We start from the raw sequence: 22,626 nt of genomic DNA on the forward strand, positions 1-22,626 counted from the left end.
TTTTAATTGAGATATTTCCATAAATTTTAGGTCTAGAAAATGAAATTTCTCAAATTTTTTTCCTAATATATCAAACCTTGTATTCTATTATGGATCCATAACGGTTACCAACATTAATTTCCTGTTCTTATCTTTTGAAAGCTTCCAGATAAAGCCTAACATTTTAAAAGCAAAAGTTCTGACAACAATTAAAGAGTAATAAAGACTCTTTATTGAGTACATATCAGCCTAATAACACAAAACGTCCAGAAAAAAATATGCTAATAACAGAAATAAAAAACTCTTAAACAAAAAACAAACGGAAATGCACAACTCACGAGTGGGAACGATCCACTCATGAGTTGACACGTGGCAACCAACTGCCACGTGTCAACTTATGAGTGGATCGTTCCCACTCGTGAGTTTGCCTCAAAAACAAAACAGCGTAAGAACACTAAGAACACCACATGTGAAGAGAGAGACAAAATAAGCCCCTTTTTTTGTTTTGTTTTTTTGTCAACAGAGATCAAGGTTTTGTTTTGATCAAAAAATATGTTTTTATTTTTTATTTTTTTTATCAACCAGGATATAAATACATATATAAAACAAAAAACTATATTGTGTAATATGTATAGACAGTAGAGAAAATAAAACAAACCCCATTTATCTATAAACAATTTCCATAATATATATATATATATATATATATATATATATATATAATAGGATATAAATATATATATATTCAAGAATGACTACGAGAAAAAAAAAAATTCCTAAATGATCAAGGAACGCATGCAAAAATTAATTTAATCATTCAAGAGACAGAAACCTAATAATCTAATAAATAATGTTTGCTTTGATACACTAGATGAAAAATTTATATACTAATAGTATTTCCCAAAATCAACATGTTATTAAATTATTAAGGATTAAAAAAAATATCTGGATCCATCTTGATCGATCACCACTTGATGCGAAATTTTTTTTTTTATCGGTGGTCGGACAGACACGAGCCGGATGGTACGTGATCTTCGTTTGCAAAATCACTTTATTCATCTAATTAGAAAAGTGAAAGTCTAACTCTCTATGAGAAGATAACAAAACTTTTATATAATTTTCTAAGGAAATCCATAACTCTCTTAATTAATAATATTTGGTATCTACTCATTCATTCAGTACCAATTACAAATTATCGATATTTGTTTCCGAATAAAACCACAAATTAATAGCTATAATTATATAAATATAACCGCTTATTAAAAAGGAAATAATTTCCTAATACAACTTTAATAAAACATAGATATATCGATCAATGAGTTGCTAAACTCTGTAGCTTGTCACTTAAATCATCAATATAAGCCGCCTCTAGATCTTCGTTACCCATTAGTTTCTGTAGCTTGGCACGGTTAGTTCTAATCTCTTCACCGACTTCGTTACTCCGTTCCTCGCACATCACCACATGAATCGCCTTGCTTACGCTTTCTCTGCAAAACCACCCACTTTCCTCGTCCCTCTCAACCTCAATCCCTGCCTTGAGGCTGTTTCCAATCACCCTCGCCAGGAAGAAATTATCGACGTGGTACGGAATCATAACAAGCTGGCACGGATTCACAAGCGCCTCGGTGATCGAACCCGCACCGCAGTGAGTGAGAAAACAACCGACGGACGGGTGGGCGAGAATCTGCTGCTGCTGAATCCACCCTCCGTGCACCGCGCCTCTCTCTCCCACTCTCTCCAAAAACCCTTCGGGGAGAGCCTCCTCCACAGAACCCGCCCCTTCTGGCGGTGTCACTGCCGCTAGAAAAGGCCGTCCACAGAGCTCTAGACCCAGCACAAGCTCCCGAAACTGGGCTATGCTCATCTTGTGCTCGCTTCCGAGGCAACAGTACACGACTGAGCCGCGTTCGAACCTGCTCAGAAACCCGTCCCATCTGGGGTCAAGTCCTCCTCCGGCAGAAGGCTCGGGTAGGATAGGTCCCGTGAGCCATATTTTCCGATCAAGTTTCTTCCGTAAGAAGTCGACAAACGGCCCGTCGATCTCTGTGATCCCTTTTGTGGCATAGGCATCGCTCTCCTCCCTGCTGATACGTAGCCGATCGGGGAGCTTGATGTTGCTCCCAAACGTTTGAGACCCCGTTTGGATGAAGTAGGGAAGCTCGTGGCGGCGGAGCTTGATGGAAGGGTCAGGGAACCCCTCCGGCGGTTCCAACAGCCACTGCTCCGGCGGAGTGGTTGGCGCTCGACCGGCCATGTAAGCCAGAAACACAGGACTGACGACAGTGAAGTAGACGGTCTTGAAGCCCATCGAGCGCGATAGCCTGGGCAACCAGTGAGCGAAATCGAAGAACACGACGTCGGGTTTGAGGCCATGAAGGAGGATCTCGACGTCGCGCTCGGTGTCGTCCATGGCAGTTGCGATGAGGGGGAAGAGAGGGACTGCCACGTCAGCTGTCGTCTCGGCGCCGGGAGGGAGGCCGTCGACGTGGGGGACGGCGACAGGGACGAATGTGATGAGGCGAGGGACTTTGTTGAGATGTTGGATTTTGGATTGTGTTTTCGTGGGAATCAGGAATGAGATTTTGTGGTTTCTTTTGGCTAATTTGTTGGCCAACTGAAGATATGGTGTAATATGGCCCATCGCTAACCATGGATACATTGCAATATGCAAAGAAGGAGAAGAAGATCGAGACTCCATGGATGCCTTGCCAAGGAAACAAAATTGGGTTTTAATGTATGAATGGGTAGAGTAGATAGAAATATCCTTTCCATTATATAAGAAGTTACATCTCGACTTGTGTGTGATGAGATACGTCAACGATTTCAGATAAGTAAATATTATTATATCTACTGAAAAGCTTTATTAGATGAAGTTAATCCGGCATAAATTTTTATGGTAAGTTGGTTAACCGACAGATACAGCCACATGGTAAGTTTGTTGATCGACAGCTGGGCTTATGGCACGGAAGCAAAAAAGGATTTCCGGTTCCTTCCAACCATTGAACACGTGGAAGGAAATCGTCTGTCGCCAAAGTGAGTGGAAGGAATTTCTTCCGATCTATGCATGGAAGCAGGTGGAACGAAGGATTGAAATACCGACTACCAATTTCGTGCCGATCTCAACAAACCGAAATTGCGGTGACTAATGAGAATTACAATGGAAAAAATGTGAAAATTTGAAAAAAAAAATTATGTAGATGAAAGTTGCGGTGTCGACGAAAATTTCGATAAAACATGAAAATGCCGATCGAAATAATGTTGTATAATTTTTAATATAACAAATACAATCCATATTTCAGACACGTAACAAAATTAGTTTCAAACACATATATAATAAGTTTAAACTCCAAATTCAAGTCTCTAACACATATAATAAGTTCACATATCATAAAAAATAAAACATAAACAAAAAGTCGAAAACACTTAATAGGTTCAAAAACAAAAATAAGTTCCAAACAAAGATAAGTTCAACATAGATAAAAAGACTCAATAGTAGGTTGAGTGGCGGTGGGGTTGATAATAACCCCCCGGTTCGTGCTTGGAGATCACAATTAGTCAGCCCATTAAAATAATTTCAGATTCTATCAATACAACAAGAAATTTCAACTTTAAAATCTAAGTCTCAAATATCAAATAAATTCGGATTCTATTAAAATTTTTTGAGAAAAACATATGTGAACCGCACAACATAAATACACATCTTTCATTCAGCAAAATTTTTTCAAAAAAATCAAAACAATTCGATTTCATCACAAACTCATATTTCGGCACAAAACAGTGCGAAGAACACATAAACGTTTCCGAAATTACCAAGAAATTACATAAATATTGTTGATTTTGCACAGATGGCATCGAAATACTGTAGGCACGATCGAAACGATGAGGATACGTCGCCGATTTGTAAGATAAAGTTTCCAAACATTGGAAAGCGAAACGACATGGAAATTGCGACGAATTTCCCCGAAAAAACGCCAACATAAAGTGGTGAAACGACCAAAATGACACTTTTGTGCCGGAATCCAAAAAATAGCGCAATTTCGACGAAAATACCCCGCAGTACCCCGAAATTTTAATCCTCAGGTGGAACCACGTTAAAAATTTCCTTCAAATGGTTACCGTGGGACAATCTGACTTTTATGTTTTTTTTTTTAATTTGGGTCGTTGAATTTGTAAGTGTTGCAATTCCAACGACCTTAAATGAAATAAAATATATGAACGTCGGGCTGATTATAGCACAGTAGAAATATATATGTCGGGGTCAATAAGGTTTTTTTTATTTAGTTTTTAACCCTTTTTTTCATTCTCTTATAAATATCACTCTCATTCACAACATTTCTTCACACATCACAATACAATCTTCTCATTCTCTTTTTTACTACTCAAAATCTCATAAAATCTTCTCAAATATTTATTTTTACTACATAATTTTCACACATAATTTTTTTATATATTTATGAAAGTATATAGTTTTAATTAAAAAATGTCTGAATCTCATCGTCGAAGCGCTTTTCTTGTCGAAGTTCCTCACGAGCAAGTTCTTTAAATACACCACCGGTCGAAGATCCACAACCAACTCACGAGTCTTCCATGAACCAATATCCTCAAAATTGGCTCTAATTATGAAAACACCGAGTACAACCCCAACTCAAGTACCATCAACGTCTTACGTACCTCCAAGTTTCCATCAAACTGAAACTCAATTCAGCCCAATATCTCCATATGTTTCGAATAATCCATCATCATATTATCCATATACCTATTATACACAACCTCAATATCCACCACAACTCTATTATTCACAACAAAAGCCTTATTATTCCCATGCCCAACCACCATATCAAGATCCATACCAAGTGTACCAAGAACAACTACAAAATTATGAAAATCAAATTGACGAAGAGGAAGAGGAGGAGGAGGAGGAGGTTCAATAGAGTTCTATCCAAGAGATCAGATCGTTTAAAGTTCATTCCACCACTACCACCAAAAGATTAGGAGGATGAAGACCTTCCTCCACAACACGAAGAAGGCCCTCCACCACCAAAAAAAGAGAGAGATCATAGATGTGGCAATATTTTGAAGAAATTGGTGAAAGGGAGAATAAAGCAAGGACATGTGGAAAATGTGGAAAATTTGTGAAATCTGTCAACAACAAACACGGGACTTCATCGTTGATATTCCACTACAAGAAGGGCATTTCACTCGAAGTTCACCTGGTAACTTCTCACGATCCCATCGAGTTTAGAAGACAACTTGTTCAATACATTGTTTCTACATATCAATCATTTAGCATGTAAAATTCGAGAGATTTCTTATATTCATATATTATTTAGTCTTTGGTATTTAAGATGATTAAGATGACTCAATTATGATGAGACATAATGAAATTTTTATTTTGAGAAGAAACTAAAAAATGAAAGCCATATTTATGTCGGGCTCGTTTAGTGTAGCTAAATTTCAGACATATGGTTGGGAAATAATAAGATGGATTTCATGAGTGTGGTAGTTCACAAAATAGATGACTAGTGGAATTTATGCAAAATAATCATAGCGTTTAGGAGAATTGAGGGAAGCCACACGGCCAATAGCATCCTACAAATCTGACTTCAAGTGCTGGAAGAGTGGCGTATACCTGATAGAATAATTTCCTCGACTTTAGATAATGCTTAAATAACAACGCCATGGTTAGAGGCTTACAATGAGAGATACCTTATGAGGACAACCTTCTACACCAAAAGTGTCCAACTCATATTATAAACCTTATAATCAAAGCCGATTCCGATACCTATGAACCATGCATTGCCAAAATTAGGAACGCCATTGCCTGGGTCAATAGTTCCAATCCTATAGTAGATGATTTGAATATGCATGTTTTTTTTTACTAAATGGCCTAAATGAGAGGACCTCTTGACAATAGAATTATATGGAATTCAAGTTACTTAATATTGAAGAACTTCTTTTCTCCGGGTTATTACTATGTCATAGTACAATTTGTCAATAGTTCTTTCACCTTTTCTATGATGAAACCTGTGCATTATCTGCTGTGTATACACCTAATTCACATTTAGCAATTCATAGGATAACAAAAATAGCACAACATCTTCATGATAGCAACCGTTTTCCAGTTTTACAACTATGCATTATAGCCATGAAAGCATACAATAAATATTGGGGCCCATGAAAAATTCCTTTTCTATACGGCTTTGGGTGCAATTTAGACCCCCAAATAAAATTTGAATAGTATAAAGAATTTTTGCAATATTTAGTAGATATGACTGGTAAAACTTACATTTTAACCGATCACGCCAGAGTCGTGGAAGGTTTTATTCTATTTTCAAAATCTATCGATCAAGGATTAGACACGACCCGAGCTGAGCCCACCATGCAACCAATCCACAACCACATGCATGTACGAGGTGTGCATAGATCTCCAAGTCGCCAACTTCCTCAAGAACATCTCAAGATTCGGCCAGCAACGAGGAGATCGAACTATATAACCCGTCTCGATTTATGTCCATGCAGCAAGATACACTTGACGTCCTAGCGTGGTAGAGACAACGCAAAAATATGTTTTCCATCTTGTCCAGAATAGCTCGTGACATACTCTCGATAGATGGATCGAAGGTTTCATTCGAGGCCGCATTCAGTAGCTCTGGTCTGATCATCGATGATAGAAAATGTATTCTAGCTCTTGAAATGGTGGAGGCATTAGCTTTTGGAAAAGATTGGCTTCTACATGATAGACGAGCTAAAGAGACGTTTGTTAACTTCAATCGCATGAATGATTTCGATTTCAATCTTTCAAGTTTAAACATTGATGATTAGATTTGTCTTTGTAACTTTGAATAATTATTAATATAAATAAGGGTACTATTTCCTCTACCGACCCTTGGAGAGGTTTTAAAGAGGCCATTTTCAACGAATTGTTATTTATTTCTCATTGTACACAGTTTAGTCCTTATCTAAAAAATACTATAGTTTAATCCTTTTTAAAAAGTATATATTTTAATTTTTTTTAATGTATGGAAGTAAAAATTTCCACCAATTGAATGGAAATTTACATACATGGTGAGTGGAATTTCAATCAATACTAGAATGAATTATTTCTTCCAGCCAAAACAAGAATATCGTGCCCAATGGAACTGGATTTCCACAAGCCCAGGTTTACAACTGAGATTCTCAATCACACTACAAGTCCACATTTGACGGTATTACTTTATGATGTATATTATTTAAATCGGTAGATTTGATCTCATATAGTCTTTTATTTTTCAAAGGTTGGGGCTAGCTTTAGGCGGTAGATAAAGAAATAAATAAAAGACCACCTTTTTATTGTTAATTATTTTGAATTCTTTATCTACTGCTTAAAAGTGACTCCTATCGCACTTTATAACATCAAATATATCGTGTGATTCTTTCGAACTGTATGCCAAAAATCATGCTAAATATAACGTGTGATACAGTAACACGTTATATTTTTCGTAAACCGTAATATTGTAACACACAACATCTATTTATATACATGTAATGCAATGACATGTTATGTTTAAACAAAGTCATTCATATATTCAGAATATCTATAATTGATACAAGTGCAATCAAAACACTTTAGAAGTTGTCGACAAAGAAAAAATAAAATTTACTATTGATCTCATAGAATTCTTTAATTGGATCAGCAACATCCGCATTAGCTCCCTCTACATTATCTAAACTCATACATTGGGACACCATATACTTCAACACGAGATATAATTTTTTCTTCGTTTTCTCCAACTCCATTGCTTGTGATGTTGATGATGAAGCTAAGGAAATATTGTCTTATTGGCGATAAGCCCATCCAAATCCCACATCAAAATGCCTACTTAAACTCTTGATTGTACGAGTCACTTTTCTTTGATGCACGTGCGACCAGGGTCAGATAACTATCGTCGCCTTTCTTCTTCCTCGCTCTTTGATCAGCTTGCGACCAATGCCAACAGATACGTTGTTGTTCTCCTCTCTATAACTGCTACGAATTTCATTTATTGGTGCGGAAGTGTATTTAGTGCGACATGTCGCACCTAAATGGGCATTGGATGCGACATGTAGCACCGGATACCTTTCCAAAAAATCAAAAATTTCGCTCATTTTAAGCGGTAACGGGTGCGATATGTCGCACCCAATACTATCCGCTAAAAGTTTAAAAAAATTTAGGCGGGCTTAAAATTCCTCTTATTGTTACTGTCCTGAATTAAAAAGGCTTTTTTTAGTATTCGGTGCGACATGACGTACCTAGTGCTCATTTACGTGCGACATGTCGCACCCAATATGAGCAACAGGTGCGACATGAAGTATTTGGTTAAAATTATAAAACACGGCTCATTCTTCTTCTTCACGCCTCTCTCTCTCTCTCTCTCTCTCTCTCTCTCTCTCTCTCTCTCTCTCTCTCTCGTCCCTCTGCCGCCGCCCGTCCTCCTCGCCGCCGCCTCTTCTCATCGCCACTATCGACCTCAACCACCTCCGTCGAGCACCTCCGCCGTCCAAGACCGCAAGGGCCGACCTCTTTTGCCCTCTTCCCTTCAACATGGCACAACGCCTCCTCCCTCGCCCGTCGAGGGTGAGGTCAGCGAGGAAGGAGGGGCGGCAAGGGGTGAGGCCCAGCGAGGGAGGAAGGGGAGGCCGGCAAGGGAGGAGGGGGATGAGGGGGAGGCCGGCGAGGGAGGAGGGGCGGCATACAAATTTATTTATTTTTTTTAATTAAAATAACGTATTAGGTGCGACATGTCGCACCTAAAGTCGCACCTGGAGAACTTTCGGGTGCAACATTTTGGGCATCGGGTGCGACTTTCATCGCATCCGATGCTTATATTTGTAATAGTCTCTCTCTATCTCTCTCCATTTCTCTCCCGTTTTTCCTTTGCTCTTTCATTCTTTAGATTTCTCTTCTGGGCATTTTTTTCTTTTCTTTTCGGGTTTGCTTTGTTTCATGCATCTAAGTGATAAAGAGAAGAAAGAGTCCATTCTCTAAAAGATAAGGCTGAAGCAAATTTTCCAAATTTGCTATTAAATCACTCCTTCATGTGCTGAATCCATCTTTGTTTCAGTCTCTCCTAATTTCATCTACAAGAGTACTTTTCTTTTCTTTAAATGTTGCAAATGAGTCATTTTCCTTTAATTCATGTCCCGGGTTATGGAAAATAAATAGTTTTCCCTTCAAATTTCTTTCACGTAGAATTTCTTTATGGTCGTTAGAATAATTTTTTACTTTCACGGCCCTTTATAACTACTCAAAAATATTCTAAAATCTCATTGACCTTAAATCTCCTTAAATTCCATTCTCGGTTTATTCTCATCTTTTCGAGAAACTTATTTTGCAATATTTGACTTAAAAATTTAGTGCACTACATATATAAAAAAAAAACTTAGTATTAAAAACCTTCCTTAAAGGGTGTCGATTCTGGTAAGAAATTCTTGAAAAACAGGGGCATAATTGAATGAATCTGAAACAAATAGGAATCAGAAACATGGCTTACCTTTTCTAACACTATTTCATGGTTGATTCAGGCCGGCGAGGATCGTTGTCGTGGAAGCAACGGAGGACTTGAGACAATACACGATAAAGCAGCGGCGGAACTGGAAGACCAGAGAGAGAAAGAGTCACCTAAGCAAAAACGCAAAAGAGACGGAATTAAGATAACTATGGTGCGAGAGGCGGAATTGAGATAGGTGAAAATAGATCACCTGAGCAAAAACGCGGAAGAGAGAGTGATATTTGCGCGGTTAGCTCAAATCGTCTCTGATTTTTTAGTCGCATAATATTTTGTGACCATATGGTGCAAATAAAAAAAAAATAGCGTTAAACTGAACTCGCCAATTTTTTGCTTTTTTTTTACTTTGCGTGACAAACTATTCCGTCAAACAACTTATTTGCGTGACAGAATATCTTCCTTCGAATTTCTTTCTTTGCGCCACGCGGTATTCTGTTGCGCAAAACATTTGCATGACTGAAAAAATTTTTGTCACACAAAGTTTAGTCACGCAAAGTCAAATATCTAGTAGTGTTCATGCATCTTTATTACACTATCTTTTATCTTTCTTCTAGCTATATAGTAAAATACAATTTCTTTTTTTGGCAATCTCACTAATGTTTGGGTAGTCTTATAACTTAAAAATAAATAGCAACATTAGAAGCGACTAATTGCTTCTAATGTTGCTTCCAAACATTTCCCGCGAAATGGAGGAAAAACATTAGAAGCGACAATCTGCTTTTAATGTCGCTTCTAAACTCTTCTCGGCATTTCGTGGGACCCATTTCTAGCGTAGATTTTTTGGATTAAAGGCGACATTAGAAGCGACATGTTGCTTCTAAGAGTGTCGCTTCTAATTATTAGAAGTGACTTTAGAAGCGATTGACCTTTAGAAGCGGACTTTTAGAAGCGGACTTTTAGAAGCGATTTTTTTGGCCTTTGTCGCTTCTAAAGATCCATTAGAAGCGAATTTTTGGCCTTTAGAAGCGACTTTTTGTCGCTTCTAAAGGCCTTTTTTGTAGTAGTGACATATAGGCGTGAAGAAGGTTCAATAAACCTTCATCAAATTGGAGACCACATTGCAATTGTACCCTATATGAACCTTCGATAGAAACTAAATTAATTAAAAAAAAGGGATACGATTTCATATGTTAAGATGTTAGAATCTCGAGGTAACACTAGCGAACATGCAATCATTTCAAATAAGACTTTTGTTTTTAATATTAATTTGTTTTTCGAAATTTACCTTCAGAAAAAAAAAAAAATTACACAGACTAAGTCACTTGAAACGTTGGTATTGCAATTATGTTTAAAATTGGTTTAGATTGCTAGATTACCCAACAAAAAACCGAATCAAACCAAAAATTACAACCCCACAAAATCTTCTCATTTCATTACTTTCAAAACAAGAAAGTGCAACTTTGAATTTCAAACCCAAAAATAGACAAAGATGAATATGACCAACATCAAGAAAGAGGTAGAAGATTTTTCATTCAAATAATTAGATAAATAGCCAACTAAAACGTTTGGGATTGCTATATGGCATTCTTGGTTTGCCCTTTCATTAAAATAAAATTGTGGTGTATTTACGTCAATTTACGTACGTAAATACATGGATGTGATTATTTGCCAAAGATTTACAAAACGATGGTTATATATCAATGTGAAACTGTATAAATGGCTATATACCTAATGAACCTTTTTTGTTTGTACCAACACAAATCTTTAACGGAAAACGCATCTTAAATTTGTTAAATGTTTCAATAATCTTAACAGATAACTTGTAATGTAACACGATTAAAGTCCATTTATGTTGAATACATGTACTCCATATGTTGTTTTTGGTTTTCTTGACAAATCAAGTATGTTTCCTCAATTTTCACGTTTTCACAAACACAAATTATAGCGTTTATTTCATGTGGTGCCTATAAAGGTACATATTGTAGTGGTTATGGGATACTTGCTCTCATAGAAACAAGAATAAACTACTCTTCTCAACAGACCGTATAAATCTCTCAATAATTTTCTCCATTTTCTTTGGTGGTGGTAAATGTGTTTGGTCCTAATTTATCTCTAAGTGTTATACGGTTTTGGGTAAGAAGTCTGTCAGCATCTCTAATGGATAACCAGACTCATCTCTAAGTTTTTCTTAACAGACTTCTTAAAAACATAAAATGGATAACCAGACTTCTATGGACAAAATGTATTTTTACAAGATTTAACCTTAGCAGCGAAGCCTTGTTAGGGTTTTCTTGTAGATCGCCTCATTCTGATTTGGTAGGGATACAATCGGAAGCGGATCATAATTAAAAGGGTAATTTAGCAAAATAGCCAATTCAAACGTTGAGAATCGCTAAATAGTCAAGGTTTTGTAAATATTAGGTAAATAACCACTTGGATGACGTGGACCAATCAGATTATTTTTTAATTCCGGAGATTGTCCTTTTAGATTTGAATCCGGAAATTATTAGAATTTTGAATTGTTCAGGATTCCCATAAATTGAATTTTGAATTGTTTCAGAATTCCATAAATTAAGTGTGAACATAATTTGGGGTTTAATTTCGTTTCCTTATATGTAGCAACTGAAATTTACGTGGGTGTTTTATTGTTATTTTATTTCCTTATATATTAGACGTTATTTATTTCTTATTTACTGAATCCGAGTATACATTCTTTCCTAATTATATATAACAATTTTTGGACTTTACATATTCTGCAGTAAATACAGGTAAATAATCTCCTAAATACATGGAAATACATGTAAATAATTTCGTTATTTGTTTCAGAATTCCCTAAATTAAGTGTGAACATAATTTGGGGTTTAATTTCGTTTCCTTATATGTAGCAACTGAAATTTACGTGGGTGTTTTATTGTTATTTTGTTTCCTTATATATTAGACGTTATTTATTTATTATTTACTGAATCCGAGTAGACATTCTTTCCTTATTAGATATAACAATTTTTGGACTTTACATATTATGTGGTAAAAACATGTAAATAATCTCGTAAATACATGCAAATACATGTAAATAATCTCGTCTGCAAATTTCTAGGTTTTAAGACAAAAATCAAATTTTTTTAATAATCAATACACGAATATTTTTAGCTATAACCCAGATGAAGAAGATGAACCCCAAATCAATGTTATTCAATAATCGATCAAAAAACAAATAAGTTCTTTTTTTTTTTTTTTTGTGAGTAAATCTCTAACGAATATTAGTAAATACTAATTTAAATAGAAAAACCGTTTACATAAGCATACCAGTTATAACTTCGGCAGCCGAAATCGTTCATCGGGGAAGATGAACGGATTTCCTCGTCGGGAAAAAAAGTAGAGCTTTCTTTTTTGGGGTAAACTATCTTTTATTTTTTCCTAGATGTGAGAAAATGAATCGTCTGGAGCGGTTATCAATTTGAGTTTAATGACCTCGCATTGAAATCCCGATTTACTTGGATTTTTTTATATTATCAGCATAATCGATTGGGCGGGAAGTAATTTGGGCATTTTAGTAAACTTAGATGTGTAATTAAAATCTGCTAGCTATTTACTTAATATTTACAAAACCTGGCTATTTAGCAATTCTCAACGTTTGAGTTGGCTATTTTGCTAATTATTTGTAATTAAAATAGGACTCGTGTAAAATACCCACTAATCGAGTTATGCGTGTTTTTCAAGATGTTAAGTGATAGGTGCGTTAATCACGCGTAAACTCCTATCTCCCGAGCTTAAATCCAACGACTTCTCAAGGATTTTTATTATCTCTAGAGTGTTTTTGATGGATTTTCAGGTCTATATGGGTTCTACTAGTATTTAGAGTCTCAATATGGAAGAATAAGCTAACCGGAGTCAAAACGGAGCGAAAACGAAGAAAAGAAGCGAAGAAAACACTTTTTCCAACTCCGCGCGCCGCGAGGTCCATTTCGCGCGCCGCGCGGAGTGGGAATTCTGAAGCAAAAGCCACAGAGTCTTACGCGCGAACCGCGCGGAAGCGAAATGGAGGACCGCGCGGCGCGCGGTCATCCTGACATACTTCGTGAACTTCAATTTTTTAGCGATTCTCAGCCATTGGATGAGATTGGAAGGCTTAGATTACTCCGAAAACAAGCCCATTCAACCTTAAAAAGACAAATCTATTCAGAAGAAGGCATGCATGGAGGAGATAATTTAGAATCTATCAAGGACATCTTTTCTTTTCCTTAGTTTTCCATTATTTTCCAGAAAATTTCCAGACTTGTTCATACTTTGTAGCTCAAATTTGAAGACAAGGATTGAGTTGCTGAGTTCTACCATTGCTACAACTTTAAAACAGTGTTCTATTCTCTATCTCTATCTCTTACTTTTTCAATTCAAGTATGATGTCTTTTGTTTCATTGTTCTTGTGTTCATCTTTGTGTTTGTTTATTGTCATAGTGATTAATATGAACTAATCTCATGTTGGGCTATGGTGTAGCGGGTTCATTACGATGTAGGATTTATGATATTAGAATTGTTAGGTTGTTGTTTTTCTCATCACTTTTGCTTAATCCATAACTATGCTTAATGCTTGTATGAATGTCATGAACTCATGCTTGTTTTATGTTCAACTCTAATGCTTGAGAAAGATTAGGTTGTTGTGTTTTTGTGTGGATTACTAGAATTCATTCCTAGGCTAGATATAGCTAGGTTGTTCTAGACTTGTGAGAATACTCTTGTTTTTATGCTAGCCGTGCTTGTTAGGAGTTGAGATCGAGAGATGATATTCCGGTATCGGTTTAGGTTGTTAGATGCTTGAGAGAGATCTATCAATTCTATTTAAGTGAGTATGAGTAGTGAAAAGTATGAATCTCAATAGCTTGTTTCTTTTCCTAATTCAGCGAATCTAAGTTGTTTTATGAACCCGTGAACCATAGTCCTTCCCTTTAGCCATTAGAATTTTTTGTGCATCTAGTTATTTAATTTTGTGACATGTTAGTGAATTTTTGTGACAACGATTCCATCAACTATATTTAGTTCTATATTAGCTTGTGATTATCGGATTCCTCAATTTAGATAGTCCTCGTGGGATCGACTCGTTCTTACGATTTATTACTATTGCGACCACGTGCACTTGTGTGTGCGAGAAAATTCGCAACATTAAGACCATGATGTATGACATATTGGAACAATTTTTCCAACTACAAACTTAGCCAATTAACGTATCAAACACTATTTCTAAGAGGACGTTAGTCATGCATAAACCAATACACTATTTTTTCAAACACATTACATGATTTATGCTACTCACCGACTCGCTCATTTGAAACCTAGTCCCGAAATTTCCAGGCTCGCAGGTTTGTAAACAATGTCTGACAATTTATAGACGTGTTGCTGAAAAACACGAAAAACACTAATGAATCTACTTTTATATAACGTATTTTACCATATTAAAATCGGAATATATTCGAAATGTCGTATTCGACGCCGTTTTGAGCTTCTTGTTTTACAAGAAATCGACAATACGACAGAAAATCGAACGGAAAAAATGTGGAAAAATGGCAAATAAAATGCCGTTTTCAAATGCCATTTTCAATAGAAAATTGACATGCCGGTGGAAAACTATATGAAAATAATGTTACATAATATGTATGTATGTATGTATGTATGTATGTATGTATGTATGTTTTTCATTCAATTTTTAATTGAGATTCATGCCAATTATATTTTATAGTTTTCAATATCTAATTAATTTCAATCTCAACGTATTATACCCAATACATATAGATAGTTGTATAAATGTGTATATACATATGTATATATATATATATAGTTTATATGAGACACAATTTTAATAACTTAATTTATAACTATTTACAAATTTTATATTAAAATTGTATAAAATATAAAAAGATTGTAACTTGGTCTATTGGTAAACACTTGTGCATCCAATAGACCAAGTTGTATAAATTTTATGTAAGTCTTGAGTTCGAATCTCAACGAAATTTAAAATGTTGTATTAATGTAACGACAATACTATTATTGGAAAACATTTATAAATTATACTTTTTTATTTAATTAAATTTTGAGAAAATAATGCTGTTTTTTGGGGAAAACATTTTAAATTACGTCACTCCTTTTAGAAATTGATTGCTTAACTGTTAGGTGTACCTGCATAAATTTATTGTAGAGGGATTGATAATATGTGGCCGAGAGTGAACACTCTTTATTGATTAAGGGGAAGCAAATACAAGCATCGACTAAGAAACAGTGTTCCACTACTACAACATGGACGCATCGATAGAACTGATCGTTATCCCGGCCATTGGTGCCGGCCACTTGTTCTCGGCGGTGGAGATGGCAAAGCTCCTCGTAGAAACAGACACTCGTGTCTCGATCACCGTGCTTCTCCTCAAGCTCCCCTTTGATTTTGCTGGCAATCCCACCGCCGAGTCTCTATCCTCTTCTTCTACCTCGTCCGAGCGTCTCAAGTTCGTTGACCTTCCGAGGGACGACCCTGCCAGCGAATCAACCCTACAGTCCTTCCTCGGCATCTTCTACGAGACCCAGAAGCCCCACGTCCGCGAAGCTGTCGGGAAGATATTGTCCGGCTCGGCCCGGGTAGCCGGATTCTTGTTGGACATGGTTGGGTCGCCGTTGATCGACGTGGCCGACGAGTTCGGGATCCCTTCCTACGTGTTCTTCACCTGCGGGGCCGGGTTTCTCTGCCTGACGACCCATCTTCTCGGCGCTGGGATCGAGGACGAGATTGTCGTGCCTGGTTTCGCGAATTCGATTCCAAAGACAGCGTTGCCTACTCTTGTGCTTGACAGGGCTTGGTCGTCGTTGTTTTCGGATATCAAGACAGGGATTGCGAAGTGCAAGGGTGTTCTGGTCAACACGTTCGAGGAGCTCGAGCCCGGCATGATCGAGGCCTTGTCTTCCTCCGAGCTCTCTCCGGTTTACCACGTGGGGCCCTTGATTAACTTAAACGCCGGAGTGAGCGGCGGAGAGATAATGGAGTGGTTGGATGGACAGCCTGCTTCTTCGGTGGTGTTCCTGTGCTTCGGGAGCATGGGAAGCTTTGGTGGAGACCAGATGAGAGAGATCGCGATCGCGCTGGAGCGCACCGGGGTTCGGTTCCTGTGGTCCCTACGCCGACACGTGCATGACGATAGAGCTTTACCCAACCCCGGTGACTACGAGAATCCATCGGAGGTGCTTCCGGAAGGATTCATGGAACGGACGGCCGGGATGGGGAAGGTTGTGGGGTGGGCCCCACAGGTGGCGGTGCTGGGCCACGTGGCGGTGGGAGGGTTCGTGTCGCACTGCGGGTGGAACTCTGTGTTGGAGAGCGTGTGGTTTGGGGTTCCGGTGGCGACGTGGCCGCTCTACGCCGAGCAGCATCTTAATGCTTTCGAGATGGTGACGGAGTTGGGACTGGCGACGGAGATCTCGCTTGACACCCGGATGGATTTCTTCACCGACAAAGATACTGGAGAGTCTGTTGTGAAGGCTGAGAAAATCGAGATGGGTATAGTGAAGCTAATGGAAAGGGACAGTGACGTAAGGAAGAAGGTAAAGGAGATGAGTGAGAAGAGCAGGAAAGCCTTGCTTCACGGTGGCATTTCCCGCACTTCACTATCCCGTTTCATAAAAGACGTTATGGAGTAGCTTGACCTTTTACTTTTGTTCTTTCTTTCTGTACAAGCAATAAGCCCCGGCGTTGCTCGGGAGGTTTGATAAATTTTAAATTAGATAATAATGTGAACGATTTGCAATTGTTGGTTGTCACTTGTCATATGTAAAAGTTAGCATTTTTTTTTATCACTTTTTAATATATATTTAAACCATTTTAATTAAATAATAACTCAGATATAAAAAAAAAATTAGAAATAGTAAGTTGTAATAATAATTGTTATCGTTTTAAAGTTAAGGGAATTTTCATTTTTAGAGGTGTTTCTGAAATTTTCTCTTTTTAGAATTATTTTTGGAATTTTCGTTTTTTAAAGTCCTTTATGGAATTTTGTTATACAGTTATTTATGTAATTTTAAAACTTAAATAGGTATTTTTTGAAAATTTTAAGAGAAAAACCCAGATTCACTGTAGCATGAACAGTAAAACCGGGTTCTTCTTTATATATATATATAATAATGTGAATTAGCCTGATATCTGGGAATTCGTCCAGATAAAAAAAAATTAATAAAAAAAAAACCTCTTATCCATTGAGCTACCGAGTCTAGAATAGTGTAGATTATTAAATGAAAAATATCGAGAGTATCTCGTGTTTAATCTAAATGCGAGATTTATCCCCTTTATTTCTAGAAACATCAGACATATCCCTTTAATTTAAGGGTAATTAAGCCAAATAGCCTCACGAAAATGGCCAATTTAATTTTAGCCAACGTTTTGTAAATAGGTGGTAAATAGCCGCGAGGATTTATTTACAACTAATTTTGGGCAATTATACCCTCACATTTTCCCGCCCACTAATATCCGGGTCATTAATCAGAATCAACACTAATATTCGGATATTAATGCATGCGTAAATCGAGGAGCATTTATGAGATACGACGCGGCTAAATCTCCACACGCAACTGCTCCAAATTTTTTTTCAAAACGAAAAAAAAAACCCCAAAATATAGCGACGAAGAAACCGCACGAATTTGAACCAAAAAAGAAGAGTCAACACACTTATTTACGAAATCGAAATCGTAACCAGAAGAGGGAAACATCGATGACGAAGAAGAACGAACAGAGGTTAGTAAATAAAGGAAAATAAAATTCGTTTCTAACTTTTTTATATATGTGGCATGCATGTATATGAAATCGACTGATTTTTCAAAATCGCTAGGACTGATAATTGTGTTTTCCCTTTTTTCTTTGGTTTCACACAAAATCGCTGTGATATAGAACAATGGCGAAGAAATCCCCCTCAAAGAAAAAAAAACAAGTTGCAGAGAATCAAGAAAAGGGGATTAAATCAAGTCGGAGAAAAACAAATGCAACAAGGGTAAGTTTTTTTTATCCGAACTTTTATTTTCATTGTCAATAATGTTAATAAACTTAAATAATTCAAAACATAAGTTTAAAGACAGAATAAATTTTAGAGTACTGACCGCTTGATTTAAATTTGAAAAATAAAACGAAATGTTATTGGGCTGAATGTAAATGGTTACTAATTTGTGGTTGTAAGTACATATAATTTTGGGCTGAATGTAAATACTAAAGTATAGCAGATATATACTATGAAGTAGTGTAAAAAATTGTTAAAGATGGGGATGATATTAAGGTTGTAAATAACAGCGTCGTGTAAATAAGTTTGTTAATTCTATTTGTGTGCAGATTGGGGACATGATAGTAGAAAGGAAGAACTGGGATTTAAAACAACGAATCATAGTTCATTCATCTTTCAGCATCATTGAAACCCTCATGCCACTCCTAGAAACAGAATATCAACAGGAGCTGTTCAGTCGTGGGCCATTTGCTCATCTTCAACACCTTAAAGGCCATGTATATCCCAAAAAACTGGCACATTTACTCGTGCTCAGTCAAGTAGAGTCCAAGAATGTTGATGAACTTCATTTCAATGTATGTGGAAACATATTGGTTTTCAATATCTATGACTTTGAGATAATATCAGGTAAATATCAAACTTACTACTTGCTGAGAATATCAAAAATGGTTTGTAAATAATGATACGTTATTAACAGAATATCAAAAAATATGTAACTCACATTCATAGATCGAGCAGCCTCCTGCGAATCAAATAGTATCTTGAACCCAGTTCCTGTTAGTCCTGATTGCATCTTTGGAATTAGCTCCCTCTTCTTGTGGATCCAGTTTTGAATTAGACTTCTATAACTCAAAACAAGACATGCAACCGGCCAGCCTCTTGCTTCTCGCAAAACAGCATTCAAACACTCAGAGATGTTTGTGGTCATAACATCGAACCTCTTTCCCGGAAACTTGCTCCTAGCCCACAACTCTGGATCGGCTTTGAGAAGATACTTTTTGATTTTTACTTTGTTGTTGGAGAGTATATTAAGCCAATATTCAAACTCTCTTACAGAATAGGCTTTAGCACATCTATAGAAAAGTGGCTGAATGTATGTTTTACCAAATTTTGCCTTCACATTACACCAAAGATGTTGCATGCATATAGCAAATTTCGCCTCCGGGAATACATTGCCAACTGCCTTGTAAATTGACTTGTGCCTATCCGAAACAAATACCAAGTCTTTTCTAACACCATAAACAATTCGAAGATGATTCATAAACCAAGACCAAGATTTGTCATTCTCGGAATCCACAATACTAAAGGCTAATGGAAACAAGTGATTATCACCATCTAGAGCAGTGGCCAAAAGTAATGTACCATAAGATTTGCCTTTCAGGAAAGTACCATCAACAGATATTACTGGGCGGCAAAATTGAAATCCGTGAACAGAAGCTCCAAATGCCAAAAAGAAATACCTAAATGTCCCATCAGATTCAATCTCGGTCACAGTATAAGACCCTGGAAAACATAACAAAAAAAGTATGTAAATAAGTCATTGATTTACAACGAGTTCAGTAAATAACCAAACAAAGACGTAAAAGTATATAGTATTTACAGACAACATTAATAGTAAATAAGCTGTAAATAAAAACCTGGATTCTTCTCTTTGATCATTTCACCAACTATTGGTAAATGACTATATGACTCCTCAAAATCACCACGAAGATCCCTCAAAGCTTCTTTACGACCCTTCCATGCACGAAAATATGTTACCTCCACATTAAATCGAGTCCTCATAATTTCAGCCACTCCTGAAGGTGTAATTTGATTTGCCAATGGGCCACGAAAGTCATCTTTGACACATTTGCTAATAAGTACAGACGATGCATGTTTATTCTTGTGCACAACAGATTTACCATAACAAGTATGTTTTTTAACATATGACCTTATGACCCATAATCCAGAATTCTTGCATACCGACGCATTTAACTTCCAGCCACACTGCATATCCGAACAACCAATACTATAACGCGTTTTACTGGATCTCAACACCTTGAATTCAAAATTGTTGCGAACTGCGGTCATGCCAATAGCCATTTGAAGAACATCTTTGCGTCTAAATACGTTATTAACATTAATATCAAAATTCATAGGAAAATTCCTCAAATCCGGTTCATCATACAAAACAACATCTGCCGGAGGTTCTTCATGACTAGCTGCGACAACTGCTTTCGACGATTCATTGCACTGATACTCAAATAAGTTCACTGAAAACAGGGTAAACGTGCATGAGAAATCAGTTATCAAAACTGCATAAATATATTAAAAACCCATACCTGAATCGATCAAAGAAAACGACGACCATTCATCCATGCTTTTGGAGATTTATTTTCAGGGACTAAATTTTTTTTCAAAACGTTGAAACCTGGAAAATAAAAGTTGAACGTCTATTGGCGGCCAAATTAATTTGAATAAGCGTTCAAAAATATCAACTGAATATATTATCAATAAAAAGAATAATTACTAACAGATATCCAGGATATTTTTTGTATCAAAATTTGAAACTAATCGCCTAATATGATGCGCTCATATTAACTGCTTCCACGTAATCAAAATTATGCGATCAAAATGGTTGAAACCTGGAAAATAAAAGTTGAACGTTTATTGGCGGCCAAATTAATTTGAATTAGCGTTCAAAAATAACAACTGAATATATTTTCAATAAAAAGAATAATTATTAACAGATATCAAGGATATTTTTTGTATCAAAATTGGAAACTAATCGCCTAATATGATGCGTTCATATTGACTGCATCCACGTAATCAATTATGTGATCAGAATAACTGCTTCCACGTTTTAAGTAACTGCATCCAAGATCATTATAACTGCAGCCACGTTTTCCATAAATTCGGGATTTTGATTATTGAGTAATTAAAAGTTGCCGAAGTTTTTTTCAAAATTCAAACTAAAAAACTGCCTAAAAAAGAATTATGTAATCGGTCAACCAAGGGCAAATGAGTAAAAAATTCTTCTTAAATGAGTTGCCACGTAATCACTGGGGCTATTTACGGATTATTAACGAAACGTTGGCTACTTTTAAATTGGACGAGTTTCAGTGGCTTATACAGCCAATTTTTTGTTAATTTAATATAAATGACATATACGTCCCCTAAAAAATGTTATATTACAAATATCACCATTTTCGTTTATTTTTTACAAAAAAATAATTTGAATTCCCCAAAATACCTTTAATGAAATAATTTTTTATTTTCTATTCTATATACAAAAAAATTAAATTAAAAAATTTATTTTTAAAATGTTATGGATTTTTTTTATAAAGAGAGATTTTGATTTTTTTTAATAAAATAGTAAATAAATATTTATTCTATTAAAGATATTTTTGGGAGTTCAAATTTTTTTTTTTTAAATAAACGAAAAATGTGATATTTGTAATATAACATTTTTAAGGGAGATATATGTCGTTTATATTAAACTGAAGGGATATGTCAGATATTTCTAGAAATAGAGGGGATAAATCTCGCATTTCGATTAAACACGAGAGATACGCTTGATATTTTCCGATTGTTAAATGACATGTTTATATATTCAATTTTATTAATAAAAAAATTAAGATTTCCATTTTTTATTATAATATTTTCATATTTTTTTCTGACAACGGTTCAAAAAAAAAATTTCTTTCTTTTGGTTTTTCCTAAGAGTAAAGCTATTCGGCACGATTAACGACTCAAAACGATCCACTCACGTGTCAACACGTGAGTGGATCGTTTTGAGTCGTTAATCGTGCCAAAAATCAATTCTGTTTTCCCAATGAACAAATCCACAAATAAAGCCAAACGATAACAATAAAAACTAGGGCCGGGACCCACTTAAAGCCAAAAGAAATAAATATCACGGAATTTTCCTTAAATATGTAGAGAAATTTCATTAATTGGGCTTAATAAGCCATTAAATATCAAGATTAGACCCTAATGTTTAAAAATATCTTAATATGGACTTTTGGCCCAAAATCGGACACAAATACCATTGATTCAAAAAACCCATGTGTTTTCTCTCATTTTCAAATGATTTTCATCACAAATCTTTTTCATTTTCGAATTGGTTGCGCTAGGATTAGAATTTTCGGTGGTCGAGCTCGTGGGGTTCGGGGCAACGCCCCGATTTTTTT

General features: G+C 36.1%; 1 protein-coding gene and 2 pseudogenes across 1 annotated transcript; 1 reads left to right on the forward strand and 2 right to left on the reverse strand.

The window, feature by feature from the left end:
- Positions 1–1,151: 1,151 nt before the first annotated feature.
- LOC149407259 (cyanidin 3-O-galactoside 2''-O-xylosyltransferase FGGT1 pseudogene) lies at positions 1,152–2,789 on the reverse strand (annotated as a pseudogene).
- A 12,840-nt stretch (positions 2,790–15,629) lies between these two features.
- Positions 15,630–17,138, forward strand: LOC149407260 (anthocyanidin 3-O-glucosyltransferase 2 pseudogene; annotated as a pseudogene).
- A 1,741-nt stretch (positions 17,139–18,879) lies between these two features.
- LOC149407261 (uncharacterized) lies at positions 18,880–20,113 on the reverse strand. The gene is made up of 3 exons (XM_089619682.1): positions 20,092–20,113; positions 19,176–19,957; positions 18,880–18,939 (listed from the first exon to the last, which is right to left on the reverse strand). Exons 1-3 carry the CDS (start codon positions 20,111–20,113, stop codon positions 18,880–18,882), a joined length of 864 nt encoding a protein of 287 aa, XP_089475808.1.
- Between the last annotated feature and the right edge of the window lie 2,513 nt (positions 20,114–22,626).

The sequence above is a fragment of the Urtica dioica genome, chromosome 1, assembly GCF_054948205.1.
Source record: "Urtica dioica subsp. dioica isolate 48M chromosome 1, U.dioica_male_clone48M_v1_H2, whole genome shotgun sequence".
Lineage (NCBI taxonomy): Eukaryota > Viridiplantae > Streptophyta > Magnoliopsida > Rosales > Urticaceae > Urtica > Urtica dioica.

What these genes read in the sequence shown, in the direction of transcription:
- LOC149407261 (XM_089619682.1), bottom strand. Translation starts at nt 20,113, where the DNA reads ATGATCAAAGAGAAGAATCCAG. An exon ending in GATCAAAGAGAAGAATCCAG is followed by an intron (nt 19,958 to 20,091) that starts GTTTTTATTTAC and finishes TATGTTTTCCAG; the next exon opens with GGTCTTATACTGTGACCGAG. An exon ending in AGGCTGCTCGATCTATGAAT is followed by an intron (nt 18,940 to 19,175) that starts GTGAGTTACATA and finishes ATGGCCTTTAAG; the next exon opens with GTGTTGAAGATGAGCAAATG.